The following is a 26,090-nucleotide window of genomic DNA, read 5'->3' on the forward strand; positions in this document are numbered from 1 at the left end:
AGGCATGACATATTGAACAGAGGCAACATCTTACGGCTGCTATCTCATATTCCCTCCCTGGAAGATGTGACATCCGCAGATCTGGTTTCAATCGAATTCATAGCCGATGATGTATCAAGCGGCGAAAAAACTAAAGCAACATGGAGAAAATCATTAATCGCACATAAAATACTTGCAGAGACTAAAACATTAACTCCTTACATAAAACCAAGATACCCGGGATTATTAATTCCTGTAGCTACAGAGAGAGCACAGGCTTCTGCAGTCAGGCACGGAATATCGGTACTTAGAGGCGCAGTAGGGACAAGTGGAGTAAGGAATATACAACATCACAGCACTATTAGAAGTACCGAAGATGGGGCATCATCTCCAACAGGACTAAGTGATCTAAGATGGATCGCCAGAGCATTAAACACCCATGCAAATTGACAAACAGGCTCACACTTAAGATCGATTGGGGACAATGAGGACAATCATTTAAGAATATGCTCATGGAATGTCAATGGTCTGGCCTCCAAAATGCCTGATCCAGACTTTATCAGCTATATAAGGTCGTTTGATATTTTGGCACTGCAAGAAACATGGCAAGCAGACCCCCCCTCACCTTCAAGGATTCCTGCGTTTTTTTACTGGTGCAACAAGGAGGGCGAAATACGGGCATCTTCAAGGTGGTTTAGCAACCTATTTTTCAGCTACAAGCGCCCATGTGGTCAAAGAAGTAGGACCAACTTCCTCTGATTCAATGGCAGTTAACCTCTACATCTCGCAATCAGAAACAGGCACGGGGGGAACTAACCTCACCTTGATCAACGCCTATGTCTATCCAAAAAGGAAATCAAAGGCAGCTAAAGATCTATATAAGTTCTTGGAGGATTGCATACAGGAACTACCATCAACAGATCTTATTATCACCGGGGACTTTAATCTCAATCTTATGGGAATCTCGTCAGATGACGAGAACCTTACTCAAAATTCAGCCTGGGACATACCACTCCAAGGGAAGTCGCAAATATTGAAAAAGACTAAACTGGATAAGCAAATATTACAGGACCTTGAACTCTTTAACATTAGCGCATTAAATGGAAGATTTACTGGAGACAACCCCCCAGCTACTACTTTTCATTCAACTAGAATCAATACAACCCTGGATTATACTTTTATCTCATTATCCTTATTTCAACAAATGGTTTCATTTCGTATAGGGAAAAAAGCAGACAGCGATCATTGCCCCCAACAAACTGTCTTAATAACATCAAGCCTAAATTTGAGTTATCCTCAGTGCCCGAAGAGTCAGTCCAAACAATCAACTATAAAAGGATCAAATACTCAGTAGCAACCGATGGAAGCACACTAGAAAAGGCTAGACAGCTTTTCCACTTGAGAACTGGCTCTAGCGAAATTGAGAAATGAGAGCATTTAACTTCAACTATGGCAACCTACTCTACAAGACCCAAGCAACATGTGCAATTGGGCTGCAGCACCATGAAAAATTTCACATGAGAGCATAAAGAGAAGATCAAGAGTTTAAAAAAATCAATCTATCAAACGATGAGACAATTATGGCAGAATCCAATGGAAATTGTAAAACATGACCTGTTACGAAAAGCGAAGGCATTGCTGAAAAAAACAAAATGGGAAGCCAACAGATCTGTGGAGGAAAACATATGGGCAAAACTATATGCGGATTCCAAACAGAGTGACGGTGCAAGATTCTGGAGAACCATGAACCATTTTTTAAGACCTATGCATGAGGGAGTTTTCTCTAATATCACAGAAAAAATTATATCTATTTACAGTCGTTTAAAAATTGAGATCTTATGATTTAATTTGGAAGGAAAAATTGTATGTGGTGATAAATTGTTCGTTTGTATATAGATGGAATTTAAAGGTTGTTGTGACATATTGTTTTTTAAATGTAGACACAAATTTTAAAGCTTGTATTGCAATGGTTTTAATCAACTATGCAAATAAACTATTACTTACTTACTTACATAACTGTGCATGGGGTGGTCCTAGGAGGATGGGACCACCACTGAATCGTTCAGCATGATAGTCTCTTTGTGTTCAAGGCGTCTGCTTGGTTCTCTCCCTAGGTTAGGGAGGACCCCAAAATCATCACCTCTCTCACTGTTTGCTGTATTTTCATTTGCACGTTTGTGAGATGACTATATGCTTTTTAGCATGTAAAGATAGATTTACTTGTTGTTTTACCAAAGGTATATGAGGTTTCTGTTTTGTTAATTGGGATGAGATCGAACTGAGTTACGGAGCGGAGTTCCCACTGCAGTATTCCGCGTAGTGGTACTCCGCCAACTTTGCCCACCCTTATTCTTGAGGACGATTGCCTTAGTGAAAGCCTATTGACCATTCACTGGCAAAAATTATAGCCGAAACAAGTTGTCTATCTGTATAGACAGGGTAATTATACGCTTACTAGTTTTCAGTCTGATGAGAGTGAGGTTGCCATTAAAACATTTTGTACACCCACCCCTTATACAATTTTATAATTTAGCATGTTGGTATCCAGCATAAACATGACAGAAGCACTCCTAAGGCAGCTTATTTAAGAACAAAAGAAAAGGAGACTGCAAGAGGTAATTCCTGGAACTGCGTCCCATCATCCCCTTGAAATAGGAAAATAAGGGGCATATTCTCAAGGACTTATCGCCGAGTTATCTGCACTTTATCTCTGCCAACGTATCGTCCCATTCACAAGCTGGTGCCAACAGCCAATATCACTAGTTTCCCTGTGATAGAAGCTGCAAAAAACCACAGATGACACCGGCAACTAATGCTAATGAGATGCAGAGAAGGCGTTCCCGTGCAAAAAAACACGACAACACCACGTCACAACATTCTCAACAACCAGCCAGATGTGCGATAAGATCACAAAACAGGCGATAAGGTGCGTTAGCAGCAGGGATTTAACACCTGCTCTTACCTGGTGTAAAGTCGGACGACAACCTGCACCATAAAAGTGAGCCCAGCCCATAGCCACAGCTGAAGAACTCCAGATTCCATGGAGCCAACGATCATGCAGCTCGGACACCTAAGAGGGCCACAACACCCACCGCCACCACCCCCAGCCCCTCTCCCCCTGGACCAACATATTACACATCAACTTCATGAAATCATGAACAAAATCATTCGCCTGATGTCGCACAATTACAACAAGTAATATTCATGTGTGGACCGAAAAAGGAGAATCATTCATTCACCATTGAAAGTCCAAACAGAATATCACATTCAAATTTGACTCAAAACAGCTTTTTGGAAGAGTCATGGCGGGTCATCCCTGGACAATCTGTAAGTCACAGCCTGCAAGACAAAATTCAAGATAAGAAGGTGTGTCATGCACTCATCAAAGGACGGAAGGAGAAAGAGAGAGATAGAGAGGGAGAGAGAGAGAGAGTGAGAGAGGGAGAGAGGGAGAGAGAGAAAGAGGGACATTGTACAAGGAGCTCAAGGCCTATTGGGCTCTTACATGTCAAGTGTTGTGTGTGTATCGCTATTGGTGCACCATAAGCCGAAGGCCTGTCATGAATTTCAGCACGAAGGCCACATCACATTTAAAAAATGCAAGCAGTGGTCAGACTAACATTAGGGTTCAAAGCTCCTTTGTCTCAATACATAAGGCGGAAGGACATCTGCACCTCCATCCTTGGTCTTGAATGAGGCTGGCACCCTCTGAGAGAGATACCATACCAGATTTTGATGACTCTCACACCACGAACTGCGCTAATGCGAACTGCGCTAATGAAAGACCAACTTGTCCACACCCCACACACAGTAGTCCCTACTTGAGGTACTCCTGAATGGGATGCCCTTGACACTTAAGTACAAAACAACCCATACGTCCAAACCTCGCACACACATACGACTCATTGCTCCAAGCTGTGGCATAACATCCACATAACTGCCGCCGGTCAGAAGAGTGCCGGGTCTATGAGACCAACAAACCCAATGGCAAGCCATGCTGGGCACATGCACAACCCCTGTCACGTTGAACTGTACCGTGCACGTATGCTGCATTTGTTGGTAGCACTGCCACTGGCAGTGTTGCTCATCAGTTACCATCTGAGCTTCCATCTTGCGTACGTCACCTGCATCCAGCCCTCTTTCCTCTTTCGATCATGCACATTCGAGTGGTCCATGGATGTCTGCCTATCCAACACAACGGTAGCTGAACTGGATTATGACTTGTGTGTGCGCCCCCTGTTGGCCCACGACCAGGAGTGTAACCGTGATACCCGTGCATGTGATGCCTTGATATTTGGCATATGTGCTGATAGTTGGGCATGGGAGATTGCACAAGTCATCGTGTGCAGTGACCAAATCGAGGCGCTCCCCTATTGGTCTGTTTTGGGGATTGGTGAAATGGCGTGGACGGAGCACATCTGTCTGGACCAGTTAATGGATTGGGTCTCCCTCGTGTTCGTTGAAGTTGACAATGACGTCCTCTTGGAACTGATTGCCCATGAAGCTGCGCTCGCATTCATGGATGAGTGACAACATTCCTACAGCAGCAACGAATTGTAACCCAGAGCACAGGTACCAACACCTTGTTGCATCTTGGAGGAATGGTCACATATCCCACCAGAACAGTGGACATGTCTACATTCGCCTGGACTCAGAATGCATGTGCGTGCACCTACATGTGTTGACACACACCTGTGCAAGGTGAGGCAGTCACATGCACGGAGCTGCACAGCGTCATTTGGCAATGTTCCTAAATCTGACATACTCCTGGAGGGAGAGTACACACATGGCAAGGTAGTACGACATGTGACCTTGTTGGACACTTTCACCTGCTCACTGTCAGCAGAGCAGACAGTCGGCGCAGTCCGGTGGTACAGCACTATGCAGATCCCATGGGCTGTGAGTCGTGTCCCCTGACACGGGGCAATGAGCAGACGCCAAACATCAAATGACTCATCCAGCAAGACAAGATGGGCTGAGACCGTTGCCATCTGTAATGATTGGTGTTCATTTTTGCCTCCCCATTTCTTGCACCTCGACATGTTCATATGCTGCCTGTAAGTGTCTTAAGCATTGGTCTGCATGTTGTGGCCCTTGTCGTGCCCGTACTGATACGCACATGCTAATAAAGTCTACTCAACTTCACTAGTGTACAACTGTGATGAGTGTTGATTAGAATGATAAATTGTGTGCCTTCAATGAGCATTGTCCGTACACAGAGAGGGACTGACTGTCGCATTTCACTTGGGAGTGAGTCCCTATTGACAGCTCCACCTCTGTGAGCCTGACATTGTGGTCGGGATAGTTGCTGGTAGACCTGTGTTCTTATGTGTCTTCAGCAATGTGAGTATGGTGTCCAACTTCTTGCCATGTGGATCAATGTGATCCATCAAAACAGGCTGTGTCCACACAGTTGAGTGTGAGTAGGTATGCAAAGAGATGTTCTGTTGTCACATGTGAGGGTGGACACTACTTCAGGCCTGCCACCGAATGTGACATTTTTACACAGAGCCCTATTTTGGGGGGTTGTGGGGCTATGTTGGGGGTTGCAAGATTGTTGTTCTTGAGCAATGAGGCCACAGCTAGTTCATACCGTCACAGTCATCTAATTAGCCATGTGGGTCAGGCTCGAACATGCACATTGATGTCATTTCCCAGGTTGTACCTTTTTGTGTGATCAATGACCCTCCATTCATCCATTCTTTTATACTTGATTGAAAATAGACATGACACATCTGTGTGATTTTAATGTTTTATTCACATTCTGTGGAGTGTCGGACCTGAAGCAGTACTTGGCCATACCAACCCCCCATTACATGGTTGCCCAGTGGAGGGCTGATAGATTTGGGGGTCTCTAGTTGGTACATATAGTGACCTGTTACAAATAGGGACCCTTGTGTCTAGTCAGGGTGAGGGGCTACACTCCTAAAATAACCCCTGCTCACCCCCTTGGTAGCTTGGCACGAGCAGACAGGCTTATCGCAGAGGCAGTGTGTAAAGAATTTGTGAACACATACAGTAATCAAGTGACAACTCTACAGATGGATACCACACCAGTTTTATATAAAAAATAAGTATTCTTTATATAGATTTATCACAAGACCACAAACGACACAAATCCACAATACTGTTACTTGGTAGAATTTAGCTTAGTTCCCTTAAGATGGTAAATGCGACACTCAGAGTTCAATGTACCTTGAGATGCGACACGCAGGGCAACAAAAGTGTTGTAAGGACGGTGATGCGTTGAAGATCCGGTGCAAAGAAACAAAGATGGCGCTTTCTTCTTGATGCGACACGCTTCCAGGTGATGCGGCGGCACCTGATGCGACGACGATACTCTTCTCTAGCGATGCAAGATGCTTTACACAATGCGAGCCGTGACAGGCCCTGCGACACGCTTCCCAGTGATGCGGCGGCGTATGCTGCGACGTCTATCCTCTCCCCTGGCGATGAGAGTTGCTTCCACAACGATGCGATCCGCGACAGGCCCTGCAACACTCTTCCCGGTGATGCGGCAGTGTCTGCTGCGACGTCGATCCTCTTCTCCGGCGATGAGCCACGACAGGCCCTGCGACACGCTTCTCGGAGATGCGGCGGCGTCTGATGCAACGTCGATCCTCATCTCCTGCGATGAGCCGCAACAGGCCCTATGACACGCTTCCCAGTGATGCGGCAGCATCTGCTGCTACCTCAATCCTCTTCTCCTGGCAATGCGAGGCACTTCGGTGGACCTGCGATGACTCAACGATTCTTCCGCGACACGCTTCCCGGTGATGCGGCGGCGTCTGCTGCGACGTCGATCCTCTTCTCAGGTGATGCAAGGCGCTTCTTGTTGTGAAGTGGCAGTGGCAGTTCGGCGACACGCTTCCTGTTCTTGAGTCGTACTTCCAGCTCCTTGCGACATGCAAGTCCTCAAAACGTCCAGCACACCTACAGGCACTTCAAAAGAACTCTTGGGGAGCTGGTGGGTGAAGTCTGTTGGCCCTGAGACTTCAGCAGGAGGCAAGCTCTTTTCCAAGCCCTTGGAGATCCTTCACAAGTTGAATAAAAGTGCACACAAAGTCCTTTTTCCTTTCTTTGGCAGTCAGGCAACCACTGCAGGCCAATCCCCCAAGCAGCACTTCAGCTTAGGGATAGTCTCTCCTCAGTTTCTTCTGGTTCCACTCCTCACCAAAGGTTTCTTCTTGTTTCCCAAAGTGATCTAAAGTGCTTGGGTTTGGGTCCCAATATTTATACCCAGTTTCTCTGTGTTCTTCTTTGCCTAGTCCAAACCAGTTCTGGTCAGTCCTGGAGCACTTTGTTGATAAGACTCCTTTTTTCCTTTCAGAGTGCAGGGCAGAGAAATCAGACGCACCACCGGAGGTAGGGCCAGCATTGTGGAGGGAAGGCACAGCCCTATTCAGGTTCCAGGTGCAACTCCTCCCACCCATCTAGATGCAGATCTCTCTATTCAGCCCTGTTTCCTGGAATTTCCCCAGCCCCTGTCACTCAAACTCCAGACAAGGAATACACTGCCTAGCAGAGGCAGGTTTGGATGGTTAGACAAGAAAATACCTACTTTCTAAAAGTGGTATTTTCAAACACAGAGTGTTAAAACCAACTTCACTAAAAGATGTATTTTATCATTCTGAGTTCAGGCATACTAAACTCAAATTTCTACCATGTTCCCTGAGTCAGTTAGGATTATAGGATGTAATAATCAAACTGCCCATTCTGGCCTATGGGGAACAGGTAGCCTTGCAATAGTGAAAAACGAAAATCGCTGTAATTTACTATTAGGACATGCCACACACATCAAGGCTTGTCCTACCTTATACTTACAATGCACTCTGCCCTTGGGCCTACCATAGGGGTGTCTGACATGAAGAAAAGGGAAGGTTTAGGGTCTGGCAAGTGGGTGCACTTGCCCAGTCAGCATGGCAGTAAAAGACTGCACACAGGCTCTGCAATGGCAAGCCTTAGACACACTTTTACATGCTGCTTCTGTGGGTGGCACAACCAGTGCTGGAAGCCCACCAGCAGCATTTGGATTACCAGCTCTGGGCACTCCTGGTGCACTGTAATAGGGTCTGACAGGTAAACCAAACCAGCCAATCATGGAGTCACTAATCCATACATCAATTTACCATAGGGAGAGCATATGCACTTTAGCACTGATCAGCAGTGGTAAAGTGCCCAGAGTCATAAAACCAACAAAAACAGGTCAGACAAAATACAGAAGGAAGGCAAAAAGTTCAGGGATGAACCTGCAAAAAGGGCCAAGTCCAACAAGGGCCAACCAGAGTTCTTGGGGAAATGAAAAGTTGATCGGAAGAGGAAGAATTCAGTCCTCAACCTGATTGCTGTGTCATTAGTAACCAGAGCAGATATGCCAGTCCATGTTGTGGATCAGGTGAATGTCGCAGAGTGTTTTGGGGGACAGTGGAAGGGGTTGTTCAGTGCATGATGCAGAGGGCTGAACCAGGCAGGGACAGACCATATGGTGGGGATGTTTGCTACTACCTCCTTTCTCAAATAGTCATTACCATGCACATCTTACTCCTCTGACATGTCTTCTGTGTCTGGTGTGTCAGGTGTGTGTGGTGGTGTTATGGCTGTATCACTGTGTGACACCGACACATCAGGGGGCGAAGGTGGTAGGTCTGCATCACTGTGTGCCAATGACACATCAGGGGCGGAGATGTGTGTGTCGAAGTTCCTGCAGCAGCCATCTGGGACAGGCTCTGTGGCAGCAATGGCAAGATGAGGATCTGCAGGGCATGGAAGATCCCAGCTACATCTCGCTAGTGTTCAGCCGTGGCAGCCATACTTCCAGCCTGCATCGGCTCCATGGTCTCCATTGTCCTCCGCATCTGTGCCAAATCTGTGCTGTCATCGCTGGAACCTGTCTGACAATACAGTTCTTGTATCCGAGTAATGGCCCCAGCGATGTCAGCCAAGGATTGTTGGAGAGCATGGAATGGACAGTGGGTGTCCATTAGGGACTGTAAGTGGTTCCTGATGGGACTTAGACACTCACATATGGCATCTAGTTTGGCTGCCATGAGGTCGAACCCCACCCGCAGCTGATCAGCCATCTTCTCCTGGCACCCTAACACATGGCGTTGAAATGCCATGTGTTGGTCGTGGGGGTCCTGTGAGCCAGCCGTGGTGGTGTGTGCTTCCTGCTGTGTGGTCTGTGCTGGGGGTGGGGTCACATTGATGCAGCTGGGCTGCCCTGCTCCTGGAGGTGGGGTGCAAAGGCTGTCTATGGGCCGTTGGAGGGTGTTGGAGCAGATGGCCAGGGGGTCCTCTTCATCATCACTGAAGAGATGTCTGGTCTGCTCTGCAGGAGGTGTTGATTGTCCCTCTGCAATGTAAAGGGGAGATGCAGGTTGACAGTGTGTTTCATGTATGTTGACGCATTGTACATGTTTCCAGACAGACAGCATAACAATGTACATTGGGACTGTTTTGGAGGAGCTGGCTATTTGATGGAGACAGTGGACATTTCGACTACATGACGGATGTGAGGTTGTACTTGTACATTGCCATATCACAGTTTCCTGCAATTCCAGATGGGATTGGCCAGTTTCTACCACAAGCGGCACCAGTTGTGTCCTCTGTCCTGTAGTGAAAGTGTTGCACTTTGTACCACATTATCATCAATGTTGATGTGCTGTGATTGCTATGTGTGTGTGCTGCATTGTGGGAGAGTCTCCCCTGCAGCTCTGATTTGGCGGCCCCTTGTCCCTTTGAGGTGGTGTGCCTTTGACTTGCGTGCTTTTACGGTGCTGAGATGTTGGCGACTTGGGTCATTTGTTTGTCTTCAGATGTGTTGCTGACATCAGGGGTTGTATGTGCACGTGGATGTGTCAGAGTGTGACCTGCTCCTTTCAGGATGTGATCCACACTGGGCCACCTCAGTGTCGTGTCGTGCCCCATGTCATTTATTTTGACTGCAGCCATGCTGTCGGTCATGCAGTGTCACTTGCATTGTCAGTGTGGCTCACAGAGCTGCTGCTTTGCTGCATTCAGCACATGTGCATGGGTAGGTTGTGGAATTGGTGATAGGGAGGGGGGCCCCTTTGTGCACATAGTGGATGGGGGCCTACTTGGTGTTTCACATAATTGTGCATGTGTCCCATTGTGCCCATCTCCCTCCGTCCCCCCAGTCACTGGTCGTTACTCACTCTGTTGCTGTTGGGTCAGGTCATATCGAGCTGTGTCTGGGCTCTCAACTCCTTGCACCATCTCCACACTGATGGCTGTGGCCACCATTTCCTCAAGCTCATCCAGTTCCTCCTGTGGCACAGGACTCTCACCTCCAGTTGCCTTTGCTGCCTTCCTATTGGCAGCGTGTTTCTGTTTGGTTTGGCTTCGCACATCATGCCAGCGCCTCTTTACCTCCTCCATTGACCTCATCGACACTCCGACTGCATTCACGTTGTTCACGATGGACTGCCATATTTCCATTTGTGTTGCCAATGACGTAGTGGAGGTGACGAAAAGATGTTGGTAGTATTCTATCACCTCCGTGACGATGATCAGGTCCTCCTGCGGACTGAACCCCGTCTTCCTCTTCTCCTTGCCCGTCCCCGAACACGGGGTTCCTGTCTGGTCCGCTGTGGGGCTTGTGAGGTTCGGGTTGTGCTCTGCACTTGGTCCGGGTGCATCCATGGTGCTACGCAGTGTGATTTGGTTTTGGTGTGTTTTTTTTGTTGCTTTTATGGTGAATTTTCCCGCATGTTGCGTGGGAATTGCAGGCCTGTCGCTGGTTGTTGCTGATTTTTGTATCGTGATTTGGGGCATTGCACCTTTTTTGGCGTTCGTGTTTCCCATTTTTTTGCCATTGCGTTAATTTTAACTCGGTCATTTGGCACGTTAACGTGATATTATCACATGGTGCCGCCGGGTTGGGAATACAACGTTAACATGGTGTTATTTTGTCGTGATAGTCTGCGATGTGCGAAGTTGTGTTAAGCGGATTTTGCAATAATTATCACACTTTCTTTAGAATATCCCCCTAAGAGTCAATGCTGTGCATACTAAGGACTTGTTAAGGTCCTTTAAAGAAAGGTAGCATCATGCGAGACAACAGTTTGGATAAATAAATGAGCTGAGAGCTTCTAGATAAAATAGGTAGAGATGCATTCTTTTAATAATCCTATGCTCTTCAAATTACCTTGAGGACATGTAGTCAATCTATCTGACACCAAACTATTATTTCTGCTTCAAAAGCAGGAGTATGAAATAGCCTGGGTTCCCAAAAGGTTAGTGGGATGAAACATAATATTGAAATGAAATTTCCTAAATTACTCACCTATCTGTCTGACAGTTACTACGGTAACTGAAGGCGCATTTCAAGATGGTATCCAATGTCATCAAACTGACGTGTTCGAAAAGTTCTATTGAGTTATTTCTCAAGATAAGCTTCTCCCACTTATCCTATTGAAAAATAAACATATTGGTGTAAGGGTAGCAGAAAGGTTTAAATAAGAGAAGCCATACTGTATACTTGGTTTTGCATTCTGTACCTTAGGCAGTATTCACATCCCCAGTCTCCTTTCTAACATCAGGGAGAGGATGCATACGCTGTGTTAGAAAATCTCAATTGTACTAATAGTTTATTTTTGCTTTATTAATTGTTTATTTTTGAAGTACATAAACTCTATGAATTAATTATTACACCCATAAACAACATTCTTGAATATTATGTACAATTATCACTTCACACCATTAAGCGTTTATAGCCCGAACCTAGCCTAATGGCAGTCAGTGCCCTCTTAATGCATTGGAACGCTGGGCAGTTGCCCGGGTGGCCCATGAGCATAGGCACAGATCAGAATTTAACACAAAATTTCCATGAAACATTTTTATTCCTGTGAGTATTTGTGTGGGCAGGGTCCAGTGCAGTGCTTTGTCCTGGGGCCTATAATACTGTTAAGACGTAAGAGTTAATGGTTGCACAAAATAGGTGTGTGAGTACGGTACTTCCACTGAACCCATCCTTATACATTTGAGAATAAAGTTGTGGGTGTGAGGGCTCATCTTCACCCAGTTCTGCTCGCATTAGATTTGCTTTTGATCTTATATGGCACCTGGGCACCAATGTCTGACCACCTTGGTAAGGGCAGAGTATATCCGTTAGTGGTTCCACAATGAGAATAGTGCTGATGCTACCAATGGGACTAATGCCGATGCCAACAATGAGAATAGCACTGATAATAAGAATTGGACTAGTGCCCATGCCAACAATGAGAATAGTGCAGATGCTACCAATGGGGCTAGTGCCGATGCCAACAATGAGAATAGCACTGATGATAAGAGTGGGACTAGTGCCGATGACAACAATGAGAATAGCACTGATGATAACAATGGGACTAGTGCTTATGCCAACAATTAGAATAGCACTGTTGATAACAATATGACTAGTGCCGATGCCAACAATGAGAATAGCGCTGATAACCATGGGACTAGTGCCCCTGACAACAATGAGAATAGCGCTGATGATACCAATGGGACTAGTGTCTATGACAACAATGAGAATAGCGCTGATGATACCAATGGGACTAGTGCTCATGACAACAATGAGAGTAGCGCTGATGATGCTAATGGGACTACTGTCCATGACAACAATGAGAATAGCAGTGATAATAACAATGGGACTAGTGCCGATGCCAACAATGAGAATAGCACTAATGATAACAATGGGACTAGTGCCGATTACAACAATGAGAATAGCACTGATGATACCAATGGGAATAGTGCTCATGACAACAATGATAATAGCGCTGATGATACCAATGGGACTATTGCCCATGCCAACAATGAGAATAGCGCTGATGATACCAATGGGACTAGTGCAGATGCCAACAATGAGAATAGCGCTGATGATACCAATGGGATTAGTGCCAATGCCAACAATGAGAATAGCACTGATGATAACAATGGGACTAGTGCCGATGCCAACAATTAGAATAGCACTGTTGATAACAATAGGACTAGTGCCGATGCCAACAATGAGAATATTTATTTATTTGTGTATTTTATAAAGCGCACAGCTGCCCCAACGGGGCGTCCCGGCGCTGAGAACTCTGGGAAAGGAGAGCCAGAAAAGGAGGACCTGTCTAGGAGGAGAAAAGGTGTGTCTTCAGCAGTTTACGAAATGCTGGTTCTGATTGGCTGGTACGTAGAGCTAGCGGGAGTTTGTTCCAGTTCTGAGAGGCACAGACCTCAAAGGTTTTTCCACCAGCACAAACTCGTTTAAATCGTGGGGTGTGCAAGAAGAATAGGGAGTTGGAGCGCAATGTCCTGGAATGGGCATACGGTCGCAAGATGTTTTTCAGGTGTGCCGATCCGGTGCCTTGAGAGGCTCGGAAGGCCAGCGTCATTGCTTTGAAGACACTTCTTTTAGCAATGGGTAGCCAGTGCAGTTTGCGTAAAAGTGGAGAGACATGGTGTCTAGCAGGAATTCTCTCTACAAGCCGAGCGGCAGCATTTTGGACTGTCTGAAGTTTATGACACAGGCCTGCTGAGATACCAAGATAGAGGGCATTAGCGTAATCGAGATGGGAAATTATCAATGCCTGGATAACAGTTTTACGGCAGTCCGCCGGCAGGTAGTTAATAAGGCGTTTAATGGTCCTGATTTTAGCGAAACAGGAAGCAGCCACTGTCTGTACCTGATTAATGAAACTAAGATGGTTATCCCAACGTACCCCTAAGTTTTTCACTGAGTCTTTAGGGGTAGGGGCTTGGCTTAGATCGTCTGGCCACCAAAGGCTAGAGTCCAAGGGAGAAGGAGAGTTAAAAAACAGGATCTCCGTTTTTCCTGCGTTGAGTCGGAGGGAGTTAGCGTCCATCCAGCTAGAAATGTCCCTGAGGCAGGATTTCAGCAGATCAAAGGCAGAAGCAGAGGGGGTGTCAAAAGTAAAAAGAAGCTGAATATCGTCAGCATAGGAGGTGGATTTAATCCCTGTCTGAGCGATCAGCTTAGCCAAAGGGGTAAAATAAATATTAAAAAGGAGCGGACTCAGGGAAGAACCCTGGGGAACTCCCCATTTAAGTGATCTGGCGGGGGAGGTATAGGGAGGGGTGAAAACCTGCTGTGTGCGGTCCGAAAGATAGGATGTGAGCCATTTCAGCACCACACCACCCACACCCAAGTCCTCGAGCCTGCTCAGCAGGATCTTGTGAGAGACGGTGTCGAATGCTGCTGATAAATCTAGCAGCACTAGCACCGCCCTCGACCCCTGGTCAAGCGTCCACCTCACCGAGTCCGCCATTTCAATAAGGGCAGACTCCGTGCTGTGGCCCGACCTGAAGCCGTGCTGGGAATCATGGAGAAGTCCATTAGACTCAATATAGTTCGCCAACTGAGAATGCACCAGTTTCTCCAGGATTTTTGCTGGTGCGGGCAAGAGGGAAATGGGTCTGTAGTTACTAGGTTGGTCAGGATCCAAGTTGGACTTTTTAAGGATAGGGACCAACGAGGCATGTTTCCATTTAGCAGGAAAGCGGCCCAGTCTGAGAGAATAGCGCTGATAACCATGGGACTAGTGTCCATGACAACAATGAGAATAGCGCTGATGATACCAATGGGACTAGTGCCGATGCCAACAATGACAATAGCGCTGATGATACCAATGGGACTAGTGCCCATGACAACAATGAGAATAGCGCTGATGATACCAATGGGACTAGTGCCCATGACAACAATGAGAATAGCACTTATGATAACAATGGGACTAGTGCCCATGCCATCAATGAGAATAGCACTGATGATAACAACGGGGCTAGTGCCCATGCCAACAATGAGAATAGCACTGATGATAACAATGGAACTAGTGCCCATGCCAACAATGAGAATAGCACTGATAACCATGGGATTAGTGCTCATGACAACTATGAGAATAGCGCTGATGATACAAATGGGACTAGTGTAGATGCGAACAATGAGAATAACACTGATGATGACAATGGGACTAGTGCCGATGCCAACAATGAGAATAGCACTGATGATACCAATGGGACTAGTGCTGGTGCCAACAATGAGAATAGCACTGATAACCATGGGACTAGTGCCGATGCCAACAATGAGAATAGCACTGATAACCATGGGACTAGTGCCGATGCCAACAATGAGAATAGCACTGATAACCATGGGACTAGTGCCCATGACAACAATGAGAATAGTGTGGATGATACCAATGGGACTAGTGCCGATGCCAACAATGAGAATAACACTGATGATACCAATGGGATTAGTGCTGATGCCAACAATATGAATAGCACTGATGATACCAATGGGCCTATTGCTCATGACAGCAATGAGAATAGCACTGACAATGAGAATAGCCCTGATGATAACAACTGGACTAGTGGTGATGATAACAATGAAAATAGCTCTGATGATAACAATGGGACTAGTGCTCATGACAACAATGAGAATAGCACTGATGATAACAATGACTATAGCTCTGATGATAACAGTGGGACTAGTGCTAACGAGAACAGTGAGAATAGCGCTGATGACAATAATGAGACTAGTGCTGATGACAACGAGACTAGTACTGATGACAACGAGACTAGTACTGATGACAACGAGACTAGTGCCGATGACAACAAGACTAGTGTCGATGACAAAAATAAGAATAGCGCTGATGATAACAGGACTAGTGCAGATGGCAAAACTGCATGATCAATAGACTGTTACTCAGGGTCCGCACTGCTCATTCATAGGAGACACTGTCCTGGACTCACATGCCTCTCATCAGTGTGCACACTGGTCTTTAACCATATTCCTCCAACAGATGTTAGCACATAATTACAGGTTAATATGTTCCTTGTGAGGCCTCCTGACTCCTGCCATTGGGATTTAAGTTCTGCCACTATGTTGATTATAATTCCAGTGCTGGAGCATTGTGCTTTAGGGAGAGGATGTCGGCAGGACATATATAAATATGGAGAAAAAAAAAAACCACAAAGCCATCTTATGCTTTACCTGTACTTGTTTGTTTTTGTGAGTAACGTTAAAAGAGCCAGTATGTGCTGTGGAAAGGGTTTTTCGATAACAACAAGCATTTGCAATGCAATAGGTTTTGCATTTACACAAGTTTGACCTATTGGCATTGTAAATGACAATGGCTTTTATTTATGTTTCAAAAACCAAAACATACATAAAAGGCAATGTCATTTACAATAAAAATAGCTCAAACTCTCGCAAATGCGAGACCTATTGCATTGCAAATGCTTGTTTTATAATGGGAATGACTTGGCCCATCTTTAGACAGTCTGGGAAGGATGTGGTTCTGTTGAGAAGTTTTATAGGAAGGTTAGATTCACCCAATGATATGAGCTGGGTCTTTCACTTCCACTTAGTTACAGAAGACACAAATTAATTTCATTTTCCATTAAGAAAGTACATTCTAAAACTGTCACTTTTAATATGATATGAAAGAGCCATGGCGAATCTGCCCAACAAGCTATTTCATGCATGGGAAGTGAAAAGGAATAAATAGCTAACATGGAATAAAGACCTTACTCATAAATGTGAAATAAACATATAACAGGAATCCTTTAGCAAGGATTTATAAGCTCCTCAGGGTTCCCATAGGGTATTGACTGAAATTAATCGGTGCCTAAAATAGACATACCTATTCAAATGCATGATTTTGTTCAGTCTTCTGAAGGCGCTATACTGTCACTTTGGGTAGGTTGTTGGTCTTATCTTTAGACTCATTTCCTCAAAATTTAGACACCTGCTACTTCTATCAGGGTTACTACCATCTCCAAAAGTCTACTGAAGTCCTGCCCACAATACAACAGATCTCAGTGGAATATGGATGTGGACTCAGGCAATATACCGGCTCATACCAAAACCTCCTAGAGTAAACAGACTGCTTCTAGCCTCACCTGGAGTTGTTCCAATTTCTTTCTGATCTTGCCTCATCTTTCTCTTCTCATAAGCCTCTGCTTATGCTTCTGGCAGGTCCCTGGATCACAGGTAAATAATAAATAATGGATGTTTTTTGGCAATATTCTAATTGAAGATATTTGTCACCCAAGCTATAGTATCTACTAGGGAGCTTGTGGAGGCCTTATAAACCAGAGGAAGGGCCTAAATCCGCACACTGCCTCTGTATGTAAACCCGTTTAACACAAACCACAAGGATGGAGACTATGGCTCAAGCATAGGGATTATGCCTATAGGAAAATGTCTTCCTAAGAGACAGACAAGATATGGAGAGTTTGCAACGCTTGTCCAGTCCTTGTTTAGGGGTTTCATTATACTTGCTGCTTCAGTGACCCTGCTCATCATCCCGAGCAAGTGGATCTAATGGACACCCTGGTACATTCTGCTGAATTTCTTCTTTGCAACAAGAGTAAAGAGGTTCACAGAAATATTAATTACCAGCAACACTTTGGTACAGTCTGAAGTCAACTTCACGTAGGGCTTCAGGACATCGTAGTGAAATCCTGGGGTCAGCAAGCGTCGATGTTGAAACCATTTTTGTCCAGACAGAGCCAGTAGTCCATTCCCTGAAGAACACAGAGAAAGTACTTCTGATCAAAAGGGCAAAGAACGTTATTTGTGCATTTATTATTTTCTAGTAAGGATTCATACTCCCGAATTGTAAAGGTGAATATAGTCAGCTTTAACCGTGTACAACAGCTCGTCATAAGCACCAAAAGCATTCACAGAGAGGGAGCTCGTCAACCATTGGTCGGTTTGGGTAGGCAGCTCCACCCATTGCTTAAACAAAGTCGAATTCATATGTTGGGGCAGGCCAGACTAGTATTTCTGGGTCATCCTTAGCTGTTGTGTTTTTTTAGGTGTGTTAGATCACCTGCCTAAAGAGTGTTCCCCAGTACAGTGCATGAATGGTGAAGAGAAGTGTCCATGCACTGTAATGGGGCACATTTGTGCTCCTAAATCTATTTCTGCATTTCTATTTATGTTACTACAACGGTGATTTGACAGCTAAATGCAACGTTGGACCTAAATGTGATTTGCACTCCTAAACGTTCTCTTGACGTCCCACCAGTGATGATTTTGTACATTGATGGGATATGCACCAAATGCAATTTGGGCTCCTGTAGATAGTTCTCTGTTCCTGTTGGTTTTGAATCAAGGGTGGCTTTGCACCTACATGTCATGTTGCACTTTAATGTGATGTTGCACCTAATTGTGATTTTCCTCTCAATTTGCTACTATAATGCTACTTACTTTGCACCAATTGTGATTTTGCACCTAAATGTGAGATTCTACAATAAATAATTGTAATAATATTTGTATTCCTAAATGTTCACATAATTATGTTCATTTTGCACCAAGAGGAATTTTGCACCTAAAGTACTTTTGCATCTAAATGTTATTTTTGATCCTACAGTGTTTTCAGACCTATTGAAGATGTACCAAGGGTGATTATGGTTCTAAATGTTTTTTGATGCTAAGGGGCTTATTACAATGTCGGTCGGAGTTGCCTCTGATTGACACCGACACCGTCTCAGACTCGGGAGCGACCGACCTGAGGTTAGCGGTTCCGCCACCTGATTACGATGCGACCGAACACTGTTCGGTCTGATTCCCACTGTTCCTTATGGGAGCCTGTGTTACAGCCATAAACCGTCCATAATACAGGCTCCTATGGAGATAAGGGTGTGTGTGTAAAACTCTGCACCCATGGTGCTTGCCGCACAGTGCAGGGTTTTACAGAGAGGTACCCCAGCTACCCCCTCAACCACCGACCGTAGAGTGCGGAGGCAAAGGGGCCCTGCTAGGGGCCCCCAAAGTCGCTTTCCAACAGCCTTTCCATGTTGGAAAGGCTGGAATGGAAAGGATGTGAGAAACCGACATCGCAATCCCGATTGCGGAAATGCCGTCCATAGGGGATTATGGTGCGGTTCCGACTGACAAGAAGACTCCGAGAGACGGTCGGAACCAAGGCGGAATGACAGGCCGGTTTACATTCCAATCGCCAACATTGTCATCGCTCGGTTGGACGGCAAACAGACCGAGTCGGTCGGAAAGCCTCCAACCGCGTTTGGAAAGCTCCCGACTAGCGGTCAGGCTTGCCAACCGACATTGTAATCAGCCCCTGAATGTGATTTGTGACTTGAAAGTGCTTCCACACTCCTGTTAACATTGGACATAAAGTGATAGTGGCCCTAGATGTGATTTTTCTCATAAACATTACTTTGCATCTAAATCTGTTTTAAGCTTGATTATAATTTTTGGTTCTAATCTTTTTCCACACTTCCTCAGATGTTAAGCGATGAGTGATTTTGCAGCTGTTGGAAAGTGGATTATTAGTAGTGAAAAGTGGTGACTTACCACTGGTAATAAGGCCGCAAACACAATAAAAATGTCTGTCAAGGTCTCAGTAAATTTTACCCCTGCTCAACCCTGGGTAACTGGCTACGAACATGCAGGTGTAACTTAAAAGACAGGTGTGTAAAGCACTTTAAAACATCAGTACATTAAATAAGTAAGACTCAGCACACAATAAAAACCAACTCCAATTCATAAAACTAGATTATATTTTAATGAACAAATAGACACCAAAATGACAAAATCCAATATAGGAAACCAGAGATATGAATTTCTAAAGAATTAAAGTAAAACTAGCACTTAGAAGCAAATAGCACTCAAAGTTGTGCTGCACCCAGGCAAAGTCAAGAGTTCTTTACACTTACTTGCAGAAGTGTTTCTTGATCCAGGAAAGTGGTCAACAGCACCAGCCAAGAGTTCAGATGCTCTACTTTGCCTCTTGCGGTCTGGGACTACAACTCCCGCAATGCACCCAGTCAGTTAATGGAGCTTTTTACAAAGGTTGCTCCAAACTTCTCCATACTTCTGGAACTTCTCCCTGAAGTTCCTCCTAAAGGGTTCAAAGTGTCCACAATAACAATCCAGTGGTCTAGATTCTCTGAGATGACCATTGGGATGTTGGGACTACAAGTCCCACAACGCACCTGGCCAAATCCTTAAACGTCTACTGGATGAACTCCTGGATGGGGACTTCTTGGTGGAGATTATGCAGGTGAGCTCAGTTAACCTACAGCTTGCAGCAAGTTCACTCCTTAATCCTTCTTGAAGCAAGACTGTGTTTCCAAGTGTGCAGCAGGTGCAGTCCTTCAGAGAGCAATCCTTTGGAGTACAGGCCAGTGTCCAGCAGGGCAGTCCTTCTTCTCCTTGTAGTTTCAGGCAGCATATCTGAGTTGCTTGGCAAATCTTCCATATTTATGCAGTGTTCGTGGGCTTCAAGCAAGGGGGCAACCCTGACCAATGGTGTATGACCATCTCCTCCAAAGAGGGGCATATGCTTGCCCCAGAAAGCACCATTCTTCCAAAATCCAACAGGTGGAAAGTCTCTCCTTGGAGTTTACATCAGGCTAAGCCAATCTATTGGTGTGGCTAAGATTCCCTAACACTCCCCTTCCAGCCTTCTCTCTAATCTAATTACAGAGGCTCCTGTGTGGCTGGGTGTGGACGATGTTTGGATGAGCCTGTGCTGTCCCTAAGTGTCATTCTCCCTTTGAAGACCAGTTTGGTCACTCCTCCCACCTTCCTGCTTTCTGCCTCTGCAGTTTTCCTCCTATAGGATAGGAAACCCATTGTTTCTCTAGCAGGCTAATTCACACCTCATTTAGACAACTTGGCTCATCCTGGCAGAGACTAGACAATCAGGAGACAGCAGCTGAAAGGCTAGATTTTGGCTTACAAAAAGAAAGTTTAATAACTTATTTTCTGTAATAGTTATTATAGATCTAATACATCCAAGTTGTTGGATTTATCATAGCTATCTTTTTAAGTACTTGAATGATATTTATGCTCCTTCCTAGCAATATTTATACTTAAATAAAATATTCCAATGTTAACCTACAGAGTTATTTATCTACAATGGGGAAAATTGGCAGTTATTCCCTCACTAGGGCATATAAAACATCTTTTATAATGCCCATGCTTATTGTTACATGGCTCCCTACCCCTGGGGAGACCTTAGGGGTGACTTATATGTAAAAATAAGGTAGTTTACTGCTTTGGAAGTACCTTTAAAACCAAAGTACCTTTAATTCTAAAGTTGAATTTGCATATAATTACAATTTAAAATCAGCCTGCAAGGCTGGGCTGGCTTTTAAAATGACAACAGGCAACACAGCAGTGCAAACTCTAGTGCAGGAAATCTCCTGGGCTCTAAACCTTTCTGCCCTATTATATACTAGGGACTTATAGGTAGTTTGAACTCCCCTGCCTTATTATAGACTAGGGACTTAAAGGAGGCCAAATATAATTATACCTAACCATTTAATTTTAATCAGAACACTGGCCCTAGGTCTGGTTAGCTGGGTCCAGTGAGCAACCATAGTCAGAAAGGCAGCAACTACTAGTCAAAATGGGGGCAAACAGTGGGGGGCACTGCAAACAGGTCCAGATTTCTCACAGCAGCTACATGTGATTTAAAAATAAATGAGTAGCATATATAAATGCATCTCCATGCTTATACTAATATTGCCCAATGGTGACTGCCCACCTTAATGTGACTAGCATGTAAAAGGGATTTTTCTCTTAAATGTGATACTACAATGTTGCTTACTGTGCACCAAGAACAACTTTGCACTTAAAAGTGATTTTCCACGTGAAAGTGATTTTCCATCAAAAAAGTGATTTGTGCTCCAATTTCTTTTCACATTCATGATGCTGCTCCAAGGTGATTTTGCACCTAAATTAATTATTACAAGAGGCCCATAGTTCTCGATAGGGCAGGTGTACAGAGTTATGAACCCCATCAGGATTCCCAAGTGTTCAAGTGTAACTGGACCCAGTATTCCTGGGAGAAGTATTACTGCATTTTGTACTGGGGACATACCTAGATGACTTTGCTCAAGCAAGGTTCAATGAGATTATTAGTCTACACTTGTAGATTGGTGCAGTAGATTTCCGCATGTTATTTCCCTTTGTATATGTGATGTATAGGCAACCAACTTGTGGTCCTCTAGAAATACCATAACTTATTAGCGCCAATACTCCTGGTATTCGTAACACTGAGTACAGTATTGCAGGCTCCTTTTACTTGGCCTCTCCTAATGACTTCCATCTTACTATCAGCCAAATGTGATGTCGTAATGATGCACACCCTTTACACCTAATGTGTAATCATACTAACAGTCATTCTCTCTCTGTACCGAGTAATTTTGCACCTTAATTTGATAACAGACTGCTTCTAACCTGCACACAGGGTGCGTTAGCATTTGTATTTGTGCACCTAAATATGAATTTACTCTTATAATGTGTCTCACCTTAACATGTATTGGTATCAAAAATGTTTTCACATTGCTGCTAATGTTGCTCCAGGGATGATGTTACACCTACAAGTGAATTATGCTCCTAAAATGTTTCCATGGGTGTGATATTGGACCTAGTTCTTATTTGCTGCTAAATGGGATTTGTACTTTTAAAAATGTTTAGACACTCCTTTTGAAGCTGCACGAAGAGTGATTTTGCACCTAAAACCAATTGTGCTCCTAAATTTGATACCACAGTCCAGCTTCGTGTTCTCCAAAAGAGTGAATTGTGCCTGAATTTGTTTTTGCATGTAAATGTCATTTTTAATTCTAAAAGATTCCCCCAGTAATGATGATGTTGCACCGAGGATATTTACACCACAATGGGCACTTTTCACAAAGCTAAGTTTACATGTGGAGACCTCTCCATGCACAGAATTCCACCTACACCCAAGTGGAGATTTCCTCAAGGATGGAATTCACATTTTCAGTGCAGAGATCTCCACATAGATTTTGACATGAACGTCTCCACCCAGTCAAATGAAGGGTTGGAGACTCCTGTGATTGGATCTACAACTGTAAAAGTGCTAGTAATCTTCTGGATGTTTCTAGAAATTTCTGCCTTTGGTATGTATAATAAAGTAATAAAGAAAATTGATCAATGTAATGAAAAATGAAAAAGTAACATGTACTAATTTAATTAACAAATGCTTAAAATGTCCTTCCCTAACTCGTCTTCACCTAGGGCTCTGACAGAGCACAACATATAAACTCACTATCTTAACATCCTATTTATTTATACTTCAAATTAATGTTTTAATTTTTAATACATTTTTTTTAACAATTTATATTAATTACAGTGTTAATTCCCCCTTCCCTTACAGGATTGGATGTAGTGTTATATTTTTTACAATCTTGGTTGAAAGTAATGTTTTATATTAGTATCATTTTAAACTATTTTGATTTAAATTGCCAGTTGAATTAAATTACTTTGTTACAAATGCATACAATTTAGATTATAATAATCAACTTTATTTAAAAAAATATTCTAACATTTAACAAATATATAAAAAAACATTTAATTTAAAATGTAATTTAATTGAATGTATTTTTAAATTTTTCCTATATGTTGTTAATAATTTCTATAAGAGTATGTTGCAGTAACAGTTGTGGGGTATTTGTGATGCTTGCCTCACTCCAAGGCTTGGCTGGAGTACATTTAAGCCTGTTTTGTCAATACTACTACTGCAGTAGATGTAGGTTTATGAATTGAAATTGCCTTACTCATGAGTAGGTTGTTTTTCCATTGGCACATCTCCCTAAACCCCCCCCCCCCATTTATTATCCCAATACCCCCACCCATTCATTAGTAATCAGGCACTATTTTCCCATCACTCCCCTTTGTCCCTAAAATCAGAACTCTTCATGCAGAAATCTCCTATGCGGAGACCTACGCACTTGTGACGTGGATCTACATACAGAAAAGATAGGAGGGACAGCGATCTCTGGCAATTGATGTGTGAATTGCATTTTGGAGTACATGAAGTAGTACTACTCTACACACACACACACTAAAATGACTTTGGTGAATAGAAACCAATTTGTTTGAACCAAATGTAAGCTTGCAATGCTTCTTTTTTTATTCAGAAACTGCAGTTTTGGTGTTATGCAGCATTGGAACCTTGCAGAATTAAAAAGGAGAGCATACATATAGAGTACACATAAAGAGACGGTTGCACAGACAAATCACAGACTTTGCACTTTACTGCATGTGACTGTTTACATGTGTGTTAATATGATGAAGCCAGATCTATTGGCTTTGCCAATGGTTGTGTTTTTATTCAGCAGGTTATAAACATTTCAGCAACTGAAAAACTACAACAAAAGCGAAGACAAGGCTACAATGACACAGGCGCCTAAAATAAACCTAATAAAAATATTTGTTATTTCACAATGAAGCAGTTTTGATGTCAAAATGGTATACATACCAATCCACGGCACAGCAAAACGCATTCCAAGGTTGGTCTTTGGATCTACAAATTGGGAAATAAATGGTACTGAGTTGAAGACCTGTTATACACATTTTACAAGCCGTCTAAAATCCCAAACCTCTTACTTTTCTCTTTTTATATGTTTTCAATTATAGCAACAATTCATTACGTTAAACAAAAAAGCCTCTGACTACTGGTTCATCTCAATTTTCAAGAAAATGCAGGATTTTTAGTGTCCATTGCTCTGACCTCCCCCGCTTTGTAAATTCGATCCATTCTGCAATTAGGATTGCATTCATTTGTGTCAATCTGACATAAAAAAGCATCACTATGTATCAAACTCTTAAGTAGTCAAGGTATTGATCTGTCATGATGCTCTACACTCTTGTCACAAGAGGAAGAGAAGATTCTTACATTTTGTAGAAGCAAATGTTTGAGAGACTTGTAGTTAGGGCCTTGTATGTAATTTGCGTCTCTACACTAACTATCACAGCACTGCTGTGAGTGACCACTAAAGTTTTCAACAGCATTATGTATCTAACAGACTCGATAGAGATTATTCGGGTCATTGTATCCTGTTCTTGTCAAGAAGGTGTAGGTTGTGTTTGACTTTCAGGCTTTGGATACTATCAATGTATGACAATGCAGGTTAAATCTCTTGAGATGTGAATGGAAGCAAGATGCTAGTCAGGATAAAACTGAGCTGGTGGTGATTTGGCGAAGCAACTCTGTGGCGAGACTGCCAACAAGACTTCGAATGGAGGTTACATCTTTGTGTTGTGATACAATCAGTCAAATCAGGTGTTGAAGGTTGCCTTATGGAGAAACTGTGAGATGTGGCACCTGCTACGGCCCAATCACCTTCACCCTGCACAAATAGACTTAGGCCCCGATTCCGATGTCGGACGGACCGGAACTGGAACCGAACGACCTCCTGTCCTCGATTCCAGCCCAGGAATTAGGATGCGACCGAACCCTGTTCAGTCGCGATCCTATTCTTTACCATGAGAGCATGCATTCAGAAAGGACTGCATGCTCTCATGGTAAAGAGCAGAGGTGCAGTTCATCCCTGCACCCAGTGGCTGGCAACTCAAAGTGCCTGCCACGGGGTGCAAGGATCAAGAGGAGGGCACCGTAGGTGCCCCTTAGGCCACCTTGCACCCATGGGGCCCTTTTGGGGGCCCCCAAAGACAGATTCACAATGCCTTTCTGTGTCAGAAAGGCCAGCACAGAGAGGCAGTGGGAAGCTACCATCGTAATCCCTCGTCCGGAAACAGCCGGCCGAGGGATTACTGAAGGCCTTCCGAATGGTGGATGGTCTCTGAGCCCATTGTAAGCCATTCGGAACTCCTGTTTGGGATGTTTGGAATCATTTCCGACCAACTCCATCAAAATGGGTCGGTCGGAAATTATTACAAACAGGAAATTATGATACGCTGGTTGGAGCCATTTCTTACAGCATCGTAATCGGGCCCTTAATTGGACATGCAACAAATAGGGCATAAGTACATTTTGATGTGCTGCGAGGGGTATGAGAGAGGTGATCTGGGCTAGGATGGATGTACAGAACATGGGGTCACTAGTTGCTGGAATGGTAGCTTTGATTGGATTAGAGCAGACATCATGAGGGAGTGGTGGTCCGAGGCACATATAGTGGTGCAATTGAATGAACAGAATGAATGATGTTTACTACCAAGGCCTACTAGTTTAACATTATTAGAGCACCCATTACCTTATCATTGTTACAGCAAATAATGTTGATCAAGGACAGGACACCCATCTGTCCATAAGAGACACTTCACCCAGGTAAATCCAGATACCTCCCAAGAGTGGGTAAAGTTGGAGCTT

At 44.0% G+C, this 26,090-nt stretch overlaps 1 protein-coding gene across 1 annotated transcript in view; it reads right to left on the minus strand.

Annotated features, from left to right (window-relative positions):
- LOC146835036 (cytochrome P450 4B1-like) overlaps positions 1 to 26,090 on the minus strand; it is a 281,992-nt gene that overhangs the window by 179,714 nt on the left and 76,188 nt on the right. The window contains exons 3-5 of the mRNA XM_085602696.1: positions 24,240 to 24,284; positions 17,378 to 17,505; positions 11,285 to 11,409 (exon numbers count right to left, since the gene is read on the minus strand). Of these exons, the coding sequence (XP_085458822.1) occupies positions 11,285 to 11,409; positions 17,378 to 17,505; positions 24,240 to 24,284 (298 nt within the window). The remainder of the gene's footprint in view (positions 1 to 11,284; positions 11,410 to 17,377; positions 17,506 to 24,239; positions 24,285 to 26,090) is intronic.

Source organism: Triturus cristatus, chromosome 4_2 (assembly GCF_964204655.1).
Source record: "Triturus cristatus chromosome 4_2, aTriCri1.1, whole genome shotgun sequence".
NCBI classification, from domain to species: Eukaryota; Metazoa; Chordata; class Amphibia; order Caudata; family Salamandridae; genus Triturus; species Triturus cristatus.